At 48.2% G+C, this 21685-nt stretch overlaps 1 protein-coding gene across 2 annotated transcripts; it reads left to right on the plus strand.

Moving 5' to 3' along the window:
• The first annotated feature begins 2608 nt into the window (after positions 1–2608).
• Positions 2609–12779, plus strand: LOC123070294 (ribokinase). Of its 2 annotated transcripts, XM_044493431.1 has the most exons (4): positions 2609–3273; positions 9392–9577; positions 12139–12334; positions 12425–12779. In XM_044493431.1, exons 1-4 carry the CDS (start codon positions 2674–2676, stop codon positions 12523–12525), a joined length of 1083 nt encoding a protein of 360 aa, XP_044349366.1. In that variant the 5' UTR covers positions 2609–2673; the 3' UTR covers positions 12526–12779. The 2 variants fall into 2 exon arrangements, 1 of the variants encoding a protein (XP_044349366.1); XR_006433591.1 differs by lacking the exons at positions 2609–3273; positions 12425–12779 and adding an exon at positions 3311–8521 and having other exon boundaries at positions 12139–12239.
• The last annotated feature ends 8906 nt before the right edge of the window (positions 12780–21685 follow it).

Genomic DNA, 21685 nt, shown 5'->3' on the forward strand with positions numbered 1-21685 from the left:
AAGTCTCCTCTTGTCATTCTTTATCTTCTTGATCTGCACTCTGTTTCTAACTGAATATGCAGTTAGTGCATGTCTTAGCTCAACCACATCAGCAGATACCATCCCTACTTTAAAAATAGGGGAAATCATGTCCACCTTTGCATTGAAAGCTTTAAACTTGTACCTAAGTTCATGTGCTTGCTCAGTTGATAGGTTCAGATCTTCATCCTCAAGCAAATAGTCAGGCTCCACATCTTCCTCCTCTTACTCAACTTCTTCATCAACATCAAAGTGAATGTTGTCATCTTAAAGATCATCATCACCATCATCTATGTCATAGTCACTGTCACTGAAATCCGAATCTGAAACAACTACATCTTCAATAATTGTTTGTCCATCTTCAGTTAGCATGTTGTGCTCAGCACCCTCAGTCAGCAAACTTTGTGGGTCTGTTCCATTTGCTGGAATCTCTGACAAGGGATCTTCCACAAAGACTGAAATTAGGCTACGGGAAGAGGATGCGCTTACTTCTGCAAAACTTGATGTTGCTGTTATCAAAGATAGGGGCAATGTGCACACCAAATCAGACCTGAAGTTGCTGATGAAATATGTATGGTCAACCATGAGTACAAGCATTTTATGCTCAGCACTAGCTCTATCATATACTGCACATCCTCATCACCTCCAATTCTGATCAAACCATCTGAGATTGGTTTACTTGGTTTGCACCAGTAAATGATGTGCTCAATCACAGGATAATCCAACCAAAGCAAGTGTTGTTCAAGGAATGCATAGGAGAAAGTGGCAGAGTCAATATAATCTAACACCTCAACAGAAGGGTTCTAGTACTCCAGCTTACTGATTGGGACACAAAAAATTCCACCATGCTCAAATTCCAGTATAAAAAAGGACTATCTACCCTTTCTCCATTTGCTGCATCACACACTACATAAAAAAATTAACTTTGTAATGACTAAGCACTGCATAAATGAACTTTAAAAGTGCGCAAAATTCAGTAAAGTTTAGTAACAATATTCAATTAACTGAATATTCAGTTGAATGAAAATAATTCATCTAACAACATGCATTAGATTTAGTAAACTACAACAACTTAACAACATCATATTTCAGTTAACTACAATAAGCTGAAAATATTCAGTTAGCTACAGTAAATTAAAAATATTGAGTTAACTGCAGTAACTGAATATATTTAGTGGAGTACAGTAAACTGAGAATATTTAGTTTACTAAAGATAAACTAATCATAAATGAAATACAACATTAGCAAGACCATTTAATTAACTCAAACTGCGCTGCAGATAGCATTAGCATTACCAAAACTAAACTAAATGGTTCAACAATTTAGCCCAGTTTACACAGTGTACAAACATCTTCAACATATGCATGAGTACAGTACAAGCTAGAGCAGAACTAAAAGCCAACTAAGGCCTCCTTTGGTTTGGAGGAATTTCATAGGAATTCTAGAGGATATTATTCTTATAGGATTTTTTTTCTTTAGAGCCTTTTGATTCAAAAGAATATATTCCTATTTCTACATAGGATTGAATCCTATCCTCCACATTTCATAGGAAAATAAAAATGAGCATAGACTCAATGGAAAAATTCCTTTGGTGTCAACCAAATGACATCTCGTTTTCTATTCCTACTCATAGGATTTGAGATACATGCCATCTCATTTCCTACAAAATTCCTATTCCTACGATAATCCTATCCTATGAACCAAAAGAGGCCTAAAAAGGCATGAACATCTATTTTATCCGCCATAAACCCTAGCTCTCAGGGCCAAAGACAAGCCCAAAATCGTCGGTTGAAACCCTAGCTCTACTACGCCATACATGACCATACGCAAGAAAAACACCACTACACGGCCTTAGATCGAGAACAAATGGCACCGATTCGAGCTGCTGTGCATGGCGCAAACGGTGGGGCGACGAGCCGCAGAGTAGAGCAGAGGAGAGGGAGGAAAACAGCTCACAGTAATCAGGAGGGAAGACACCGAACGGGCGGACGAGATGAGCAGATGTAGGCGCCACGACGCCGCCGATGGAGGGCGGCGACGCCGCCTCCGTCGTTGACGTCACCATCACCGCCCGTGAACTCCTGTCGCCCCCGACAGGACAACGACCAACTGAATCCTCTTGAACGGACGCGAACTGGATTTGAAGCGGATTTAATTCAGGTGCTCTACTGTACTACGGGTTGATTAGAGAAGACGGCAGGGAGGTTCTTGCAAAAGTGTGGGTGACGACCAGTCCAGCCACCTGGTTGCCACTTGTCGAGTTGTGATAGGCCGGGGACTAAATCATCACATCTAATGCGACTTAGGGTATGGTGGAGTTGTGTTTTGCAAGTTTGAAACTAAATCATCATATTCCATGCAAGTTTGGGTACCTGGTGTGCTTTTATCTCTTTGAAAAGATACGTCGCGGAAAAAGAACATTGAGCCACGTTGCAGGATTTTTGTTGTTACAAATTCTTCATCCGCGTCAGTTATTCTGAACTGAGGGAGTAGTATCTTTTTTTCCAACAAAGTACTCCATCTAGCAATTCGGAAAGAGAAGCAATCTGATCCAAAAAATAATTTGCCAAGTCATCGTCGTTATCTCACGGTAATCTCAACTGAAACAACTCCTCTCTAGACACTGCTGTTGACTCCGCCGTTCTCTCAACCCACATGGCTCTCGAAGCGCGCCTCCGCCTCCCGCTCGCCGGGCCAACTCCGGCCACCGCTTTCCTCTCAGGATCTAACCCCAAACCCAGTCACATATCCTTCTCCCTCAAACCCACCTCCACTTCTCTCTCCGCCGCCAATGCGCCGCCCATCGTCGTCGTGGGCTCCGCCAACGCGGACATCTACGTCGAGGTCGACCGTCTCCCGCTCGTCGGCGAGACGGTTGCCGCGAGTGCCGGTCACAGCCTCGCCGGCGGGAAGGGCGCCAATCAAGCTGCCTGTGGGGGGCGGCTGGCGCTGGGGCCCACCTACCTCGTGGCGCGCGTGGGGGACGACGCCAACGGGCGCCTCCTCGAGGGGGCACTCGCGGACGCCGGCGGCGTCCGCCTCGACCGCGTCGCTCGCGCCCCCGGCGCGCCCTCGGGGCACGCTGTTGTCATGCTCATGCCCGACGGGCAGAACTCCATCATCATCGTTGGCGGCGCCAACATGGAGGGCTGGGCACCGGAGGTCGACCCGGAGGACCTGGACCTGATCCGGCAGGCCGGCGTGCTACTGCTGCAACGGGAGATACCCGATTGGGTCAACATTCAGGTCGCTCAGGTAGTTGCTCTAACCCTTTCCGCTCATATACCCACTTTTGAGGCGTTCGTCACGTTAGATTGAATTTTATGGTTCCTAAAAACATGAATTTTATGAGGGGTGGAATTCTTTCTCCGATAATGAAGACATGATTCCATTGAAGTTCTATTCTTTTTGTGCATTTGGGTAATTGCTTTCACTTAGTATTTGGTTGATTACTACTCCTATAGTCCTTCTGGAGATTTGCTAATGGCTTCTGGCTTGGCAGTGTAAGGACACATGATGAGAAAAACAATATCGTTGTTAGAGTACGTAATGGCCTAATGGGCCTGGGCTTGCGGTATAGCTGTTAGTCTTAGGGTTAATTAGAGATAAGGGTCGCTTGCTTGGGGTCAAGTAAACCTCTCTATATAAGGAGAGGAGATGTAACAATCTAATCAAGCAAGAAGCAATCATATTTGCTCGGCTTGCTTAGGGAGCCGGGAGACCTAACCCTAGCCTCCTCCCCTGCGACATCTCCCTCTCAGCCGCCGCCTTCTCCCGCGCAACTACGGCACCGACGCGTCGCCGCCGGCGCCCATCTCCTCGCCAACCAGCCTCCCACCCCTACAACCTACGGTTCAGGCCAGGTAGGACCCAAGCTCCTACCAGTTTGGTATCAGAGCCTTCCCGGGTTCGATCATGTCCAGCCCTCCACCGAGTTCTTCCCACCCGCCGCCGCCACCAGCGTCTTCATCGGCGCTGCTACCCCACACAACAGGCGCGCCAGCAGTGGGTGTGCTGGCGTCCTCAGGGGCGATTGCACCCTCTGCCCCGGCGCCGTCCGCCCTCGTGCTCACCCCGGAGCAGATGACAGCCGCAATCCTGGAATTACGGCAGGCCGTGGCGGGCATCAGGGCCTTCTTCGTCGGGCCCTATGCGCCCCAGCTGCATCCCCAGCAGCCACCTCCTCCGCCGCCACACCAACAGCGGCTACCCTCGCCGGCGCCGGCGCCGGTCATCTCGTACCAGTATGGGATGCCCTACGACGGGACTGCGACAACCTCGTTCCCATCAGCGCCGCCGCCGTCCCAGGGCGTCCCCATCCAGCAGATCAAGTTTCCGCCGTCGCCGTCACCGCTTCCAACTTGGATCGCTACCCGTCACGTGTCGGCGGCGGTGAGGCTGCAGGCTGTAGCGCGCAGCCTCCTAGCGTGTCGGCGTGTGCGGGAGATGCGTGGTCTGCAGCTGCAGCTCCTCCAAGTTGCGCTTCGCTGCGCAAAGGACCTCGATCTCGTCCGCTGCGTCAGGGATCTTGGGCATGTGGTTTCCCCCACGGGCGGGGGGCATGCTGTTTTCCCCGCGGGCAGCGACCTCAACGTCTGTGACATCGGCGGTTGGGGAGGCGCACCCCTCCTCATCATTCTCCATCGAAAGCCCTCCACTCTTCTTTGTGCGGTGCAGACCAACAGTCGTCCGGCGGGGAGAAGGCATGGTGTCACCGACAGGAGTGCACCGCGTAGCACCACTGCATTCCGCCGCCGGCCGCCGCGAGGGCGCCTCTGCTGGTCGCTCTTGCGACCACTTCCATGTGACCATACACATGCACTCCTTTTGTCCAGATGGTGTCCATGGGATCCAGGTGGCTGTACACATGCACGTCCGGCGTGCGGATGGTGTCCACTTTATGTTCAGGGGTCCAAAATAAAGCGTCCCAGTCCATTTCAGGTTGAGAGTAATAAAACAAGCCGAGATGTAAAAGGCTTGTTTTTAGGTGTTAGGTTTGTGTTGCGTCGAGTCATGGTTATCAGTTGGTTAGGTTGCAGCTTGAGGACAAGCTGCATGTCCAGGTGGGGTGTAGTGTTAGAGTATGTAATGGCCTAATGGGCCTGGGCTGGCGGTATAACCCGTTAGTCTTAGGGTTAAATAGAGATAAGGGTCGCTTGCTTGGGAGTCAAGTAAACCTCTCTATATAAGGAGAGGAGATGTATCAATCTAATCAAGCAAGAAGCAATCATATTTGCTCGGCTTCCTTAGGGAGCCGGGTGACCTAACCCTAGCCTCCTCCCCTGCGCCATCTCCCTCTCAGCCGCCGCCTTCTCCCGTGCAACTACGGCGCCGACGTGCCGCCGCCGGCACCCATCTCCTCGCCAACCAGCCTCCCACCCCTACAACCTACGGTTCAGGCCAGGTAGGACCCAAGCTCCTACCAATCGTGGTTGTTAACTTAGATTATCGGGAATGTTAAAAATCTGACGTCAGATTTATAAGCATGGCAAATCCAACGTTTTTCAAGGCAAATTATGTTGTCGCGAGGTTGACAATTTCTTGTAGCAAGTATGTCAAATCCTGGCAAAAAACTGAACATTGCAAGGATTTGCCATGCTTGCTAAGCGAAATTGCCATCCTTGCGACAACATGTTCGATTTGCTATGCTAGAAATCTGACGTTTGATTTATAGCGAAATCCTAGGTTATTTTGTATTTGTTGCATTAGCACAGATCAGTAGCTTGTGCTGGTGTGAAGCAATAATTCATGTGTCGAATGTTCTTAGTTAGTTGGAATTTGCTCTTTTGATTGAGTTAGACCTGTGAATGTTTTGATGTGTTCTCTTTTCTGGTTTGCGATTCTGATCTGGTGCCTTCAACTGGATCAAAGGCGCAACAATACTAATTTGTGATAGATCATTGACATGACTTAGATATTCCCTGAGTGGAATATACAGTCTCTTTTATTTGCCAAATGTAGTGGCCAGCATATTTTAAACTACGGTACTTTGTACAAAAATGACGGCACAAGATATAAAATAAAGAACTTTAGGTCTCTTCATAGGAATATTGCTAAAGTTGTGGGATTTTCATAGGACTATTGCAGGATTTCAATGCTTAGGAATTTCTTCAATAACGGCCATCTGGATCATAGGATTGAGGTTCTAAAAATTCGATGGAATGCAATCTAATCCCCCCCTTCCATATGAATCTTAACATGAGCTCAAATGTCATTTTGTTTTCCTTTCAGAAGTCCAATGCTCTCTCGCTTCATTCCTCCAAAATTCTCATGTTACTTTCCTTTACACCATCCAAAGGGCATTACGTGCAAAATTCCTGTGTCCCTGGGATCTTGTAGAATTCCATAACACATGACATCTTAATCCTGTGTTTCTCCTATTCCTACGTTTTCTAATTCCAAATAGGCCTTCTAAGACTATTAGTTAGTTCGATTCAAAAGATGATTAGCAAATGAATGACAGAAGTGGAAGCAAATTATAGGAAATAATTTCTGACAAGTGACACAGTTAACGATATTTGGAAATGAAACAGTTGATAGCGACGCTGCAGAGCTGGTCAAATGTGTGTCACTCCATGACCCATGCTCTCAGCGTAACTACTCTACTACCTCTCTCATATAACGGGAGAGAAAATGTGAGGCTGGGTAGCCTCATTAACTAACAAAATGAAAATATGACAAGGTTAAGGAAAAAAATAAGTAAAAGCATTGAACGGTTCCTGGTAATCATGGAGTGAACATGGCTATGGTACAACTATTAAGGGAATATATACGATAACGTGAAATAAAAGTTTATTGTTGTAATAAACTAATAGCACAGATGGAAACCATAAGGTTATTTTCGTTCTGTTATTGTTGGGTATGCTTTCTAAGATTTTCCAGTCCCGCACTTTCTCCTCAATCCTCGTTTAAAGGACACTAAGAGTAGTTCCACTTTAGAGCACTTGCCATGGGTACTCACACATGCTTTACTAGCACCGTGGTGTTGCCATCTCTTGTTTCGTTTGTGAATATTCATTGGTCGAACAATTGGACCGGTCATGTCTGCGAAACCATTTCATTTAATTTTCGTCTATTGCAATGGCGCCCACGTAGTACCACATCTATTTGTTAATGGGCTGGGTGCTACAGATGTTACCAAACATCAACCCTAGGTACACAGACTCTGCACGTGTGCCCTTGTAGGGGCTCATCGCACGAGGCATGTACTGAGGAGCATTTCGGGGCAGAATGTTGCCAAGGTCGTCATCCCTTTAGTAGTGTGTGTAGGGGGGAGGGGGGTTGGGGTTACGCCCAACCCTTAGTGAAGCAGTGCCAATTTACCTCGAGTTAGATTAGCAAATAATACATTGGCCCGAATATTAGCACTTCTGGGTTAATGCTTCGGAAATGAAGCTAGGGTTAAAACTCAAAACAAGCGCTACACATGGGTGCCTGCCCCAGAGTGGATTGAGGCCTTAGTGAATTTGGCCCATAGGACATTTTTACACTAAATCTCGTTGTAAAAAAATGAAGGTGCTTGCTGTCCAATGCCCACCTTTTTCGCTTAAGTGAATTTGTGTTGTGTGCTTGTCTTGCTGAACAGCTGAAATTACTACTAAAATTAGTATTTATTTTATGTTCGAATTTTTTGATCGGAATGAACCTTACATTGATGCTCATTTACATTGCTCCTTGTTACTTAAACACCTAATGGTTCAGCAAGGGCAATCAAATTGCCATCCACGACTTCATGGTTCCTTTTGTCAATCTGTTATGGACATCGCTTTTTTTTTCTCGAATGCGCAGGAGAGCTGTGCGTGATTTATATTAAGAAGACAACCCTGCTACATAAGCCCTCGCCGAACAAAACTAGACTACAACCATCGACCAAATAAACACTCACGGTCATATGCTACTAAGGCCTTTGGCCCCCGCCATAGCATCTCTAACGTCTTGCATGAGAATGTGTGTGTTGGTGTTGATTTTGAACAAAAAAAGAAACAGTTTCAGCCTGACATCTTTATTCACTGGTTAGATTTTACAGTGTGTTGCTGCGTGTTAGTGCTTATTTAGCTTTCCATGGCCTGGAGGTGCCAAAGGCCTATTTTTGTTTGACCCACTGATTACTTGGTCTGACCCACAGCAAGAGCTAAATGCCATCCTGGGCTTGGTTTGTGGTCAGCCCAGACCCTCTGACATAACAAGTTTTTGAAGTGGAATCTGAGGAAAGTGGAAGCTTAACTCAGTGTGAATTTTTATTTCCACACGGCCCTTTGTACCGACTTATGCATACGGTGTTTTACAATATTTACTTTGGCCCTAAACCATTCAGCCGGCTCTGATTTTTGCTAATTAGAGGTTGTGGGCAAGTGGAAGGAGCATCCAAATATCTAATCTGTTTCACAGAACTCCATAGAGGCAAAAGAGCTAAGGCTTGCTGCTGTAAGAAGAACCAATGTCTCATCAATAAGGGTTCGATACTAATCTGGCCATGGAGAGGACAGCTCACTATCATGTGAAGGTAGCAAATTTTGGAGAAACTCAGTTGTGTGTGTCTGTTTTAATGGGAAATGCGTAGTCTTTGATTTTAACTTTGTATGTCTTCCCATATTGGAAGGTAGTCTTCTAATTGCGTTTAGTAGAACCTTGATGTGTGGCTTATGTGCTGTCCAAGTTATGCAACTGGATATGTAGCTTTTAGGTATTGTCTAATATATATCTGCTAAGGGGTAGGTGGCCTATGTTACTGGAATTCAAAAGAAACTACAGTCATGTATCGTGACTTCAGATATAAAATGAAGCAGCTTGTCATTTGTTTCAGTTGCTTCCATTTCAGTCTGAACTCTGAATGTAATGGTCTCTTTGCCTGTGTGATTGAGTCCTTGGAGAAAAGCCTCCAGGAAAAGAGTTAGTGTCGCAGATGGAAGGATAGTTTTATTTCTAGTTCTTGATACCTCGAGCATGCTTCCATGCAGGTTTATGTGATTGCAAAATCGCATTAAATGTGTCATAATGTGTTCTGTCTTTTCTAGCTAATGATCTTTAGATTCCGTTCAGATCAATTACCCTGTTTGCCAAATATTAGTACTTCATGTTGACATCCTTATATAACTGAATTTTTAAGGTTGTGCCAGAGCAAGTCTAGTCTTGATTATGGTTTTTATCTGTTGTGTATCCATACAACTGTGTAAAGTAGATTGGAAATGCTGGAACCACCTCGTATCTTTTCCTTTTATTTATGTTAAGATTACAGGGGTTCTTTTTTGACAAATTTCAAACTTCCGTAAAATAGGTTGTCTGAAATGCAGGAACCACCTTGTGTCTTTGCCTTTTATGCATGCTAAGGTTTCAGGGGTTCTTTTGTAACAAAATTTAAAACTTTTGTTTTCAGGCTGCAAAAGGCGCAGGTGTGCCTGTTATCTTGGATGCAGGTGGAATGGATGCTCCTGTCCCCAGAGAACTACTCGAACTGGTGGATATTTTTAGTCCAAATGAGACAGAGCTAGCACGTTTGACTGGGATGCCTACAGAGACTTTTGAACAAATCAGCCAGGCTGCAGGAGCATGCCATAAAATGGTGAGTTGTCTAAATCAGTTTTCTTTATGTAGTTTGTTTCTCTGCATTTCTTCTATATTCAATTATAACTTCTAATTGTTGCTCTTTTGTTTCTTTTGATTAGCCACGACTGGGTCTTAATATCTTTATTTAAGAAACGTCAATTAATGATGTTGTGTTATGGCATTTATCTGATAATAGCCATCTCTAAAGAATGTGTGGCTTTCCTTCCATTCTCCCTTCGTGTAGGTCTGTGTACGTGTGTTTTGTACACCTATTAGGAGTGTTGACTCTTACTGTTCTGTACAAGTTTTCAAGTCAACACTCCTACGTGCTGTCCAAGTCTACGTACAAGTGAATTTTGCGATTTGCAAAACTCTACAAACTTTCGATCTTTAGTTCCTACCTGCAAATCGGCTGCTAGTTACACAATGATTATAATTCAGGAAGCTCCTGAAGTCATTTATAGTTTTGTACACTTTTTTTTTGCGAAAGTAGTTTTGTACACTTTGGCTGCTCTATGATAGTGGTCCAACAAGTACTTTTCGTGAATGGCAGTGGGGAGCAGCTTGAAGCGAATTACAAATTAAGCACACAGGAAAGAGAATAATCAGTTAAATTTCTTGTCCTCAGCGATGTGTTGGAGGGGGCATGGCCCTCCCTGGTATGCACTAAGCATGAGGAATGGCCCTAAGCTATGTTGTTGTAATAATTCTTGCATTTGTACAAGTGAGTTTGGTGAAAGCGGATTTTTTTAATCTCTAACAAAACGGCAGAGTGTACGTATGCTATTTTGATTTGAATGCCAATCCCATGGCAGTGGCTTGTAGATAACATTGGTAGTACGATCTGAAAAATCCTCGCAAAAAAAAAGTACAATCTGAAAAATAACAACAGCATCTGATCATAGAATGGCCATTCGCCAAAAGTTCAGAATGTGTTCATGATCAAGGTTGGCCCATGAAGTCTCTGTGCTTAATTCATTGGGAAATCGGAAAAATAGTATCCGATGATTTTTGTTTGATGCTGTCTGGTCTGATGCCATAGCATAGATGAGTCTAATTGCTTCTTGTGTGTCCATAGCCACAATTTTATGGCAGGCAGTGTAATTTGTCAGGATTCTTGTGTGTCCATAGCCACATTTTCTTCCTTTTTACAGTCACAATGCGATGAAGTTGCAGACGTCTGTGTTGTTATATGTTGATAGCATTTGCCCCTATTCCCCCACTTCATGGCTTTCCATTACCATGTTTCAACAGTATATGGTCATATTCCACTTTGGCTGCTAGTTACACAAATGATTATGTTTCAGCAAGCTCCTGTAGTCATTTATAGTGGTCCAACAAGTACTTTACGTGAATTGCAGTGGGGACCAGCTTTAGGCCCCGATTGGATTGCTGGATCATTCCTACACTTGTAAATTTTCACACTTGTATCTTACCGGTCTCCAACTATATACCCCGACACCGAAGGAGGAGCTGTATTTTTAAATCGGATGGGCAGCGGGGTGTATCAGATACGAGCCCATTCCAGGTGTATTTGTGGAAACCGGCGTAAATATTTCGTCGCTGAAACGTAGTTCCAAGCGCGCGGTCAGCCGTCCACCGGTTTGTTTTACGGGGGTTTATTTTACGGGTGTATATCGGCTGGAAAACGAGATTCCAAGTGCGGCCTTAAGAGAATTACAAACTAAGCACACAAGAAAGAGCATAATTAGTTAAATTTCTTGTATTCAGCGACGTGTTGAAGGGGGCATGGCCCTCCCCTGGTACACAGTAAGCACTGAGGAATGGCCCTACGATATTTAGTTGTAATAATTCTGGTCTGCTCTGCTGCTTTTTTTGCATGTGTACAAGTGAATTTGGTGAAAGTGTTTTTTTTTTACCTCTAACAAAACAGCAGCGCATACATGAGTTATTTTGATTTGAGTAGCACAATCGAAAAAATAACAGCAGCATCTGATCACAGTGCGGCCATTCGCCAGAAGTTCAGAATCAAGGTTGGCACACGAAATATATGTGCTTCATTCATTGGAGAATCAGACAAATAGCGTCTGATGTTTTTTCTTTAACACTGTCTGGTCTGATGCATAGATAAGTCAAATTGCTCGTTGTGTGTCCATAGCCATAATTTTAAGGCAATTTGTCAGGATATTGAAGTAAGAAAAGAAGTATAGCGTAATAATTAATATATTTCCTTCTTATTACGTAGTCACAAAGCAATGAAGTTGCAGAACTGTGCGTTGTTATAGGTTTGATAGCAGTTGCCCCTATTCCCACTTCATGGCTTTCCATTACCACATTTTAACAGTATATGGGCTTCATAGTCCACTTTAAGCTGCCAGTACGAGGATTTGATTTACAACTAATTGTTTTCCTGTCAATTCCCTGTTTCTATTTACCTTATTGCGGTTTCTTTACTAGAACTTGTTGGAATTGTACTTTTTTGTTTGCTATAAAGTTTAGCAGTTTCCACTTGATATATTCCATCGGCGAGATGCATTGCTATTTAAATCTTCGACGGAAGCTCTGAATGCATTAACCATAAGGTAGGAGGACATTGATGCTATTTCCTGCATGCAGGGTGTGAAAGAAGTTTTGGTTAAACTTGGATCACAAGGATCTGCTCTGTTTGTCGAGGGAGAGGAACCAATTAGGCAGGCGATAATACCTGCCGCAGAAGTGGTAGACACCACCGGCGCTGGTGACACCTTCACCTCAGCTTTTGCTGTAGCTCTGGTGGAGGGGAAGCCAAAGAAAGAGTGCATGAAATTTGCTGGTACTAAAAAGCACCCTCCAGTCAAATCTTGGTTCTGATCTAGTATTGTTGACATGTTGATTTGAGGTTTTTAATTTTCTTGAATTTCAGCTGCCGCCGCCTCACTGTGTGTTCGAGTGAAGGGAGCCATTCCCAGCATGCCTGACAGGAAAACTGTGATGAGCCTTCTAGAATCTGTGCAAGATGAATAACCGTAGAAACGGTGACTTTAGCCCTATTCATCAGCAATAATGTGAGCTGTTAAGCTTCAATCTCCTCGTTCGGTTCATTTATCTCGGGTATCTATATATATTTGTAGCCCCTTGTCAAGTTATGGTAGAGGAAATAAGAGAAAATGGCATTCCTAGCGCCGTCCTCCGCAGAAACAGAATCGCTGGTTCAGGAGTTCTAGGTCTGTTGTTTTTATAGCCATTCCCTGTTATGCCATAGCATTTTTCTATTGTTAGGCATCGCCCGTTATCCTTCTCGACCTAAATTTTTCCCGTTGTTAGAAGTCATTAAACTTCGCAAAACCACCAGGCCTGAATGCAGGAATTGCTTTTGCTGTGAAACACTGGTGACGCTGAAGGGGGTTAGTAAGGTGTCGCTGTCTGGCTCAAATCTAACAAGTAACAAGCTCCTCCCGAACCCTCGTGTGCTGCCCCCGGCTCAGTAACGTGTTAGTGGTATAGTCTCTAAAACGGAAGCGCTTTTTCCGGTGCCTATCCCGAGCAAATCCCGCACCCTCGAAATAAAAAAGGACACCTGAATGGTTTCACTTCAGAGAGATAGAATGAACAGTTTCAGGTCTGGCCTCGCGCTGGAGCTTTCCGAACTCTGACGGCGACTCCGGCGCAGGTCAAATCATAATCTTATTGTTGAGCCGGGGCAGATGTTAACCGCTCGCTGCTATCGATAACCACCATCCGTCTTTTTCGATCCAGTCGTGGCTCGGTGCCGATCGCCGTTGCCGCAGGCCCATCGGCGCGGTTCACTCCCTGTCACCGCCAACGGTGAAAAGTCTCGCCGCTGCACCGTCGCCACCGGAGAAACGACGCACGGCTCGACTGATTGACTGCTAGCTGAGTAGATCGTCCAGAATCCAGTAGCCTGGCAACGTTTTTGCAGCTTCCGGGGGATCTGATCTGATCTGATGACGTACGCGTCGTCGAATCGGACGTTCGATGTGCCTCGCCGTACGACGAAGACGGCCAACATCTTCTTGATGAGCCCAGCGACAGCAAACGTTTCTCTCGGCTTTCTGTTTTTTCCTTCTCTTCCCAACTTCCTTCCTTTGTTTCGCTTTCCGGGAGTATCACAGAACGATCGTCCTTGGGTGGGAGATGATAATATGTTTGTGCTTCTGGCTACTGCTGTGACGGAGCCATCGCATTGCACGGCCGCTCGCAATTAAGCTCGTCCGGGACGGTACCGCGGCCGATGGCGTCGTGGTGGTGGCCACTTTGAGTCTTCCTCAAGGCTGCAACCTGAAACGAAACCAACGGATGGATGGATGGATTATTATCTATATCGTGGTCGTGGATCGCTCAACAAAGGTGACGTCGCTTTCGCAGATGGCTTAGCAATCCAGCTTCCTCTCGCAATGCAACACCGTCCGGATAGTTAATGCACGTGTCTTCTCACGTCTAATGAATCCATTTATATATTTATTTATTATATATATGTGGTAGCTTTGCATATGCTTCCGTGCTGCGATCACATACCTCTGCAGCAGCACGAGAGTCATAGTACCATTATGGACGACCAAGGGGAAAGACATACCCCCTACGTGCTTGACCGTAGCAGAGATATACGTACGTCCATCTCGATCTTCTCGGATCTCGATCCCACTGGTATTTTCTCTTCTTTTGGCATGACTCAGAGCAGAGTCAGAGTCAGAGTCAGAGTCAGATTGGCCGGGCCGGTCAAGAAGTGCGATATATGCGAGACCGACCTTCCTTTCTAGCAGAGCAGCCGGCCTGCCATGTCGTTTGGAAGTATGCAACGGTGCGATGGCCGTTGCGGAGCGGAGTTATAACGGTGGTCTTGACTTCCCTTGCGTTCAAAGCTACTCCTACATGCCTCTGTCCAACCATTTTGTTCAAGCTAAGCTAATCAATGCACGACGTGACGCCTGCGGTCCATCCTGCTCCTTTTATATACTCTACTCCTCAAATAATTGTCCAACTTACTTCATACGGTTCGTTTAGAGCAACTTCAATGGGATGACCCATTTCGTTCGCCGTCGTCTGTTTAGGTCGGCGGACAGAAAAGTCGGCTCAACGCGCCGATCCAAACGGACGCGCGTCCGCTTTCGTCCGCCTGCCGACCCATTTCCGGCCCATTTTTGAGCCTGATTTGCGTCGGGGCGAACACAAGACGGACGCGCGCACGTTCGCCCTCTCTCCTTCCCGGACCCACTGGTCTGTGGCGCACACCCTCCAGCGCCTGCTTCGTCGCCGACGTCGCCGGTCATTTTTTCCGATGAAAAAGGATACATAGATAGTTCTTGCATACACAGATAAAAAAAATCAACTACTCGTCGATTTTCGACTCCGACTCGGTAATGTCCTCCTCCAACGTCTAAATGTAGGCGTCAGCAGCCTGCTCGTCCTCGAAGTCCCACCCCGATGTTTCTCGCAGCTTCAATCTCAACTGAGAAACCTACTTCCGTGCACACTTGTCCTCCCGATAGGCGGCTCGCTCCGTCCTCGTTGCCTCCCTCTCCGTCCTCCTTTGCTCGTAGAACTGACGCTCATTGACGATGTCGTGCGGGAAGCGTTCGCGCCACACCACCCAGGCTTCCACGTCCATCTCGGCGATGGCGAGGCGACGCTGCTGCCTCCGGTGGTCGCGACGATCCTTATCGGTGAAAAGCCGCGGGAGAGGCGCCAGATCATGCGCCCGCTGGCTCGACACGTTGGGAAAATTCATCGCCCGACTAGGCCGCCGGAGGCGCCATGCCGCCGCGTTATACGCGCGGGCCGCCTGCTCTGCGGTGTCGAAGGTGTTGAGGATGAGGCGTTTCTCGCCAAACAAGATCTCGACAGAGAAGGCGACATAGGGGCGCTCGCGGACTCCGCGAAAATCCGAAGCGGCGAGGCGGCGCATCGAGATGGTGGCGCAGAGGCAGCGAGGCTAGTGAGAGGGGGCGAGACGAGTGGGCGGCGGACTGAGTATGGAGGGAGCGCCTTCTTATAACGAGCGCTAGCCGCGACGCGCCAAAACAAGCGCGCGAACCTTTCCCGCGCTCGGGAGCGCCAAAACCAGCGCGAGCTAGGCCGATTTCCCCCCGCGCGCGTGAACCTTTCCAGCGCGCTGGAGCGCCAAAACGAGGGCGACGACATGGCCGCTGGCACGGCGCGTTGGACGCACTGCCGATCCAAATCTAAAAAAGGACGGTTGCCGGGCGGGCGACCGATCCAAACAGACAAAAGGCGGACAAAACACCGTCCATTTGTGTCGACCCGTTGGAGTTACTCTTACAGACGCAGGAAATGTATAATCAGTTTCGCTTTGCGTATACGGTCTCTGTACGTTAGTAAAATCCTGCATCCAATATTGATCTGCCCACTTGATCCAAGGGTGATGGACTACTGTTGTACGCCCATAGTCCGAAAATTCATCGTACGTGTATCGGGGCTCATGGTCATGGACAAAAGAAGACGAAGATAACTCACGCACGCTACCGGAACAGGGCTCTAAGCCGACGGCCAAATGTATGCCGACGGCCACCGTCGACCTCTTCCAAACTATGCCGACAGCTGGCCCCAGGCCGTCGGCGTACAACGGCCGTCGGGCTATTCCAGTATACGCCGACGGCCCCCGTCGGGAAAGAACGGCCGTCGGCTTAGCCAGATCTATGCCTGCCGTCGGCATATATGGGCTGTCGGCATAGCTGCGGGCCTAGCGACCACGCCCGTGACAGGCGGCTAACGGCGTCGGATCTATGCCGACGGCCGAGACGGGCGGCCGTCGGCATAGATACGGGTGCCACATCATCGATCCAAAGCGCACCGACCAAGGCCTACGCCGACGGCTGCCGTCGGCATAGATGACACGTCATCGATCCGCACCACGCCGTCCATCTGCCCTGGTAGCTGTCGGCATGTCTATTTTTTTTTTCATTTTTTTGCATAGCTATATTTTTATGTTTTTTACGTATTATTATTTGACTAACTTACATGTAGCATTTGTTAATATATATAAGCATACATACATTTTCTCGATTCTATACGAAGGGGTGTGACCCCCCTCACGGATGGTGCCGACGCCGGCCGGCACCTGGAGTGGGGAAACAGCCGCATCGGGTCTATACGGAGGGGATGTTGCTCCCAAGTGTTTCTGTATATGGGTTGATCTACCACAACCGGTTAGTGTGGTGGCATGTCTGAAGAGGCGGCACACGTCTCCGGGGTGTGTCCCCACTCAGGGACGGCACCGCCGGCGGCACCTGGAGGGGGGAAACGGACGCGTCGGGTCTAAAGGGACGGGATCTTGCTGTGGGTTTGGCCCGGATGTTTCTCCCAAGTGTTTGTATGGGCTGACCTAACACAACAGGGTGGAGAGGTCCACTGGTCAAAAACCGTCCGTGGAAAGTCAAAAGGCTAGATCTCGTGGTCAACCGCTCCAGGGTTAGGCGAGACGCCCCCCCTGGGAGGTAGCAATGCCACCGGAGCGTCGCACCGGCCCTCATACATGCCGGGAGGTGTGGTGGCATGTGTGAAGAGGCGTTACGCGTCTCCCGGGTGTGCCCCCCCCTCACGAACTGCGCTGCCGCCGGCACCTGGAGGGGGAAAACGGACGCGTCGGGTCTACACGGAGGTGATGTAGCTGTGGGTTTGGCCCGCATGTTGCTCCCAGGTGTTCCTATGGGTTGACCTAACACAACTGGGTGGAGATGTCCACTGGTCAAAACCCGCTAGTGGAAAGTCAAAGGGCTAGATCTCGTGGTCAACCGCTCCAGGTTAGGCGGGACGGGGGCCCTCGGGGATAGCATTGCCACCGGAGCGTCGCACCGGGCCCTCATACATGTTGGGTTGTGTGGTGGCATGTCTGAAGAGACGACACACGTCTCCTGGGTGTGGCCCCCCTCATAGACGGCGCCGCCGCCGGCACCTGGAGGAGGGAAACAGACGCGTCGGGTCTACACGGACGAGATCTTGCTGTGGGTTTAGCCTGGATGTTGCTCCCAGGTGTTCCCATGGGCTGACCTAACACAACCGGGTGGAGTGGGTACCTGGTCAAAGCACGTCCGTGGAAAGTCAAAGGGCTAGATCTCGTGGTCAACCGCTCCAGGGTAAGGCGGGACGGGAGCCCGGGGGGTAGCAATGCCACCGGAGCGTCGCGTCGGGCCCTCATACATGCGGGGTGGTATTGTGGCATGTCTGAAGAGGCGGCACGCGTCTCCGGGGTGTGACCTCCCTCACGGACGGCGCCGCCACCGGCACCTGGAGGGGGAAACTAACGCATCGGATCTACACGGAGGTGATGTAGCTGTAGGTTTGGCCCTGATGTTGCTCCCAGGTGTCCCTCTGGGCTTACCTAACACAAACGGGTGGAGAGGTCCAGTGGTCAAAGCCCGTCCGTGGGAAGTCAAAGGGCTAGATCTCGTGGTCAACCGCTCCAGGGATTAGGCGGGACGGGGCCTCGAGGGGGGGGGTAGCCATGCCACCATAGCATCGCACCGGGCCCTTATACATGTAGGGTCGTGTGGTGGCATGTCTGACGAGGCGTTACGCGTCTCCGGGGTGTGGCCCCCCTCACGGACGGCACCGTCGCCGGCACCTGGAGGGGGAAACAGACACGTCAGGGCTACACGGAGGTGATGTAGCTGTGGGTTTGGCCCGGATGTTGCCCCCAGGTGTCCCTCTGGGCTGACCTAACACAACCGGGTGGAGAGGTCCACTGGTCAAAGAACTGTTGGGGAACGTTGCAGAAAATTAAAAATTTTTCCTATGGTTTCACCAAGATCCATCTATGAGTTCATCTAAGCAACGAGTCAAGGGAGTGAGTTTGCATCTACATACCACTTGTAGATCGAGTGCGGAAGCGTTCAAGGGGTTGGCGATGATGGAGTCGTACTCGACGTGATTCGGATCACCGATGACCAAGTGCTGAACGGACAACACCTCCGCGTTCAACAAACGTACGGTACGGGCGACGTCTCCTCCATCTTGATCCAGCAAGGAGGAAGGAGAGGTTGAGGAAGACAGCTCCAACGGCAGCACGATGGCGTGGTGTTGTTGGTGCAGCAGTACTCCGACAGGGCTTCGCCAAGCACGTACGGAGGAGGAGAGGTGTTGGGGAGGGGAGGGGCTGCGCCTTGAGTTGTCGTATTGCAGCCCTCCCCTCACCCCTCTATATATAGGAGGAGAGGGGCAAGGGGGCCGGCCCTCTAGGGGAAACCCTAGAGGGGGGCGGTGGCCAAAGGGAGAGGGAAAAGGGGTGGCTTGCCCCCCCAAGCTAGGGGGGCGCCCCCTTTAGGGTTTCCCCTCCCCTTGTCCTAGCCGCATGGGTCTAGGTGGGGAGGCGCGCCCAGCCCACTAGGGGCTGGCTCCCTCTCCCACACAGACCATGTGCCCCCCCGGGAGGGGTGGCCCCACCCGGTGGACCCCCGGAACCCTTCCGGTGGCCCCGGTACAATACCGGTATGCCACCGAAACTTTCCGGTGTCCGTTTAACCACTTTCCTTATATAAATCTTTACCTCCGGACCATTCCGGAACTCCTCGTGACGTCCGGGATCTCATCCGGGACTTCGAACAACATTCGGTAATCACATACTTGTATTCCTGATAACCCTAGCGTCACCGAACCTTAAGTGTGTAGACCCTACGGGTTCGGGAGACATGCAGACATGACCGAGACGACCTCAGGTCAATAACCAACAGCGGGATCTGGATACCCATGTTGGCTCCCACATGCTCCTCGATGTTGTCATCGGATGAACCACGATGTCAAGGGTTCAAGCAACCCTGTATTCTATTCCCTTTATCAGACAGTATGTTACTTGCCCGAGACTCGATCGTCGGTATCCCAATACCTCGTTCAGTCTCGTTACCGGCAAGTCACTTTACTCGTACCGTAATGCATGATCCCGTGACCAGACACTTGGCCACCTTGAGCTCATTATGATGATGCACTACCGAGTGGGCCCAATGATACCTCTCCGTAACACGGAGTGACAAATCCCAGTCTCGATCCGTGTCAACCCAACAGACACTTTCGGAGATACCTGTAATGCACCTTTATAGTCACTCAGTTACGTTGTGACGTTTGGTACACCCAAAGCACTCTTACGGTATCCGGGAGTTACACGATCTCATGGTCTAAGGAAGAGATACTTGACATTGGAAAAGCTCTAGCAAACGAACTAACCGACCTTTGTGCTATGCTTAGGATTGGGTCTTGTCCATCACATCATTCTCCTAATGATGTGATCCCGTTATCAACGACATCCAATGTCCATAGCCAGGAAACCATGACTATCTGTTGATCACAACGAGCTAGTCAACTAGAGGCTCACTAGGGACATATTGTGGTCTATGTATTCACACGTGTATTACGATTTCCGGATAATACAGTTATAGCATGAATAAAAGACTATTATCATGAACAAAGAAATATAATAATAACACTTTTATTATTGCCTCTAGGGCATATTTCCAACAGTCTCCCACTTGCACTAGAGTCAATAATCTAGTTACATTGTGATGAATCGAACACCCATAGAGTTCTGGTGCTGATCATGCTTTGCTCGCGAGAGAGGTTTAGTCAACGGATCTGCGACATTCAGATCCGTATGTACTTTGCAAATTTCTATGTCTCCATCTTGAACATTTTCACGGATGGAGTTGAAACGACGCTTGATATGCCTGGTCTTCTTGTGAAACCTGGGCTCCTTGGCAAGGGCAATAGCTCCAGTGTTATCACAGAAGAGTTTGATCGGCCCCGACACATTGGGTATGACTCCTAGGTCGGTGATGAACTCCTTCACCCAAATAGCTTCATGTGATGCCTCCGAGGCTGCCATGTACTCCGCTTCACATGTAGATCCCGCCACGACGCTCTGCTTGCAGCTGCACCAGCTTACTACTCCACCATTCAACATATACACGTATCCGGTTTGTGACTTAGAGTCATCCAGATCTGTGTTGAAGCTAGCGTCGACGTAACCCTTTACGACGAGCTCTTCGTCACCTCCATAAACGAGAAACATGTCCTTTGTCCTTTTCAGGTACTTCAGGATATTCTTGACCGCTGTCCAGTGTTCCTTGCCGGGATTACTTTGGTACCTGCCTACCAAACTTACGGCAAGGTTTACATCAGGTCTGGTACACAGCATGGCATACATAATAGATCCTATGGCTGAAGCATAGGGGATGACACTCATCTCTTCTATATCTTTTGCCGTGGTCGGGCATTGAGCCGAGCTCAATCTCACACCTTGCAATACAGGCAAGAACCCTTTCTTGGACTGATCCATTTTGAACTTCTTCAAAATTTTATCAAGGTATGTGCTTTGTGAAAGACCTATGAGGCGCCTCGATCTATTTCTATAGATCTTGATGCCTAATATATAAGCAGCTTCTCCAAGGTCCTTCATTGAAAAACACTTATTCAAGTAGGCCTTAATGCTGTCCAAGAATTCTATATCATTTCCCATGAAAAGTATGTCATCTACATATAATATGAGAAATGCTACAGAGCTCCCACTCACTTTCTTGTAAACACAGGCTTCTCCATAAGTCTGCATAAACCCAAACGCTTTGATCATCTCATCAAAGCGAATGTTCCAACTCCGAGATGCTTGCACCAGCCCATAAATGGATCGCTGGAGCTTGCATACTTTGTTAGCGTTCTTAGGATCGACAAAACCTTCCGGCTGCATCATATACAGTTCTTCCTTAAGATAACCGTTAAGGAATGCCGTTTTGACGTCCATCTGCCATATCTCATAATCATAGTATGCGACAATTGCTAACATGATTCGGACGGACTTAAGCTTCGCTACGGGAGAGAAAGTCTCATCGTAGTCAATCCCTTGAACTTGCCGATAACCCTTAGCGACAAGTCGAGCTTTATAGACGGTAACATTACCATCTGCGTCCGTCTTCTTCTTAAAGATCCATTTGTTTTCTATCGCTCGCCAATCATCGGGCAAGTCAGTCAAAGTCCATACTTTGTTTTCATACATGGATTCTATCTCGGATTTCATGGCTTCTAGCCATTTGTTGGAATCTGGACCCGCCATAGCTTCTTCATAGTTCGAAGGTTCACCGTTGTCTAACAACATGATTTCCAGGACAGGGTTGCCGTACCACTCTGGTGCGGAACGTGTCCTTGTGGACCTACAAAGTTCAGCAGCAAC

This window comes from Triticum aestivum, chromosome 3B (genome assembly GCF_018294505.1).
Source record: "Triticum aestivum cultivar Chinese Spring chromosome 3B, IWGSC CS RefSeq v2.1, whole genome shotgun sequence".
NCBI classification, from domain to species: domain Eukaryota; kingdom Viridiplantae; phylum Streptophyta; class Magnoliopsida; order Poales; family Poaceae; genus Triticum; species Triticum aestivum.

Coding starts and splice junctions, on each gene's coding strand:
- LOC123070294 (XM_044493431.1), top strand. CDS start 2,674: ATGGCTCTCGAAGCGCGCCTCCGCCTCCCGCTCGCCGGGCCAACTCCG. Junction 3,274..9,391: donor TCAACATTCAGGTCGCTCAG/GTAGTTGCTCTA, acceptor TTTTGTTTTCAG/GCTGCAAAAGGCGCAGGTGT. Junction 12,335..12,424: donor AGAGTGCATGAAATTTGCTG/GTACTAAAAAGC, acceptor CTTGAATTTCAG/CTGCCGCCGCCTCACTGTGT.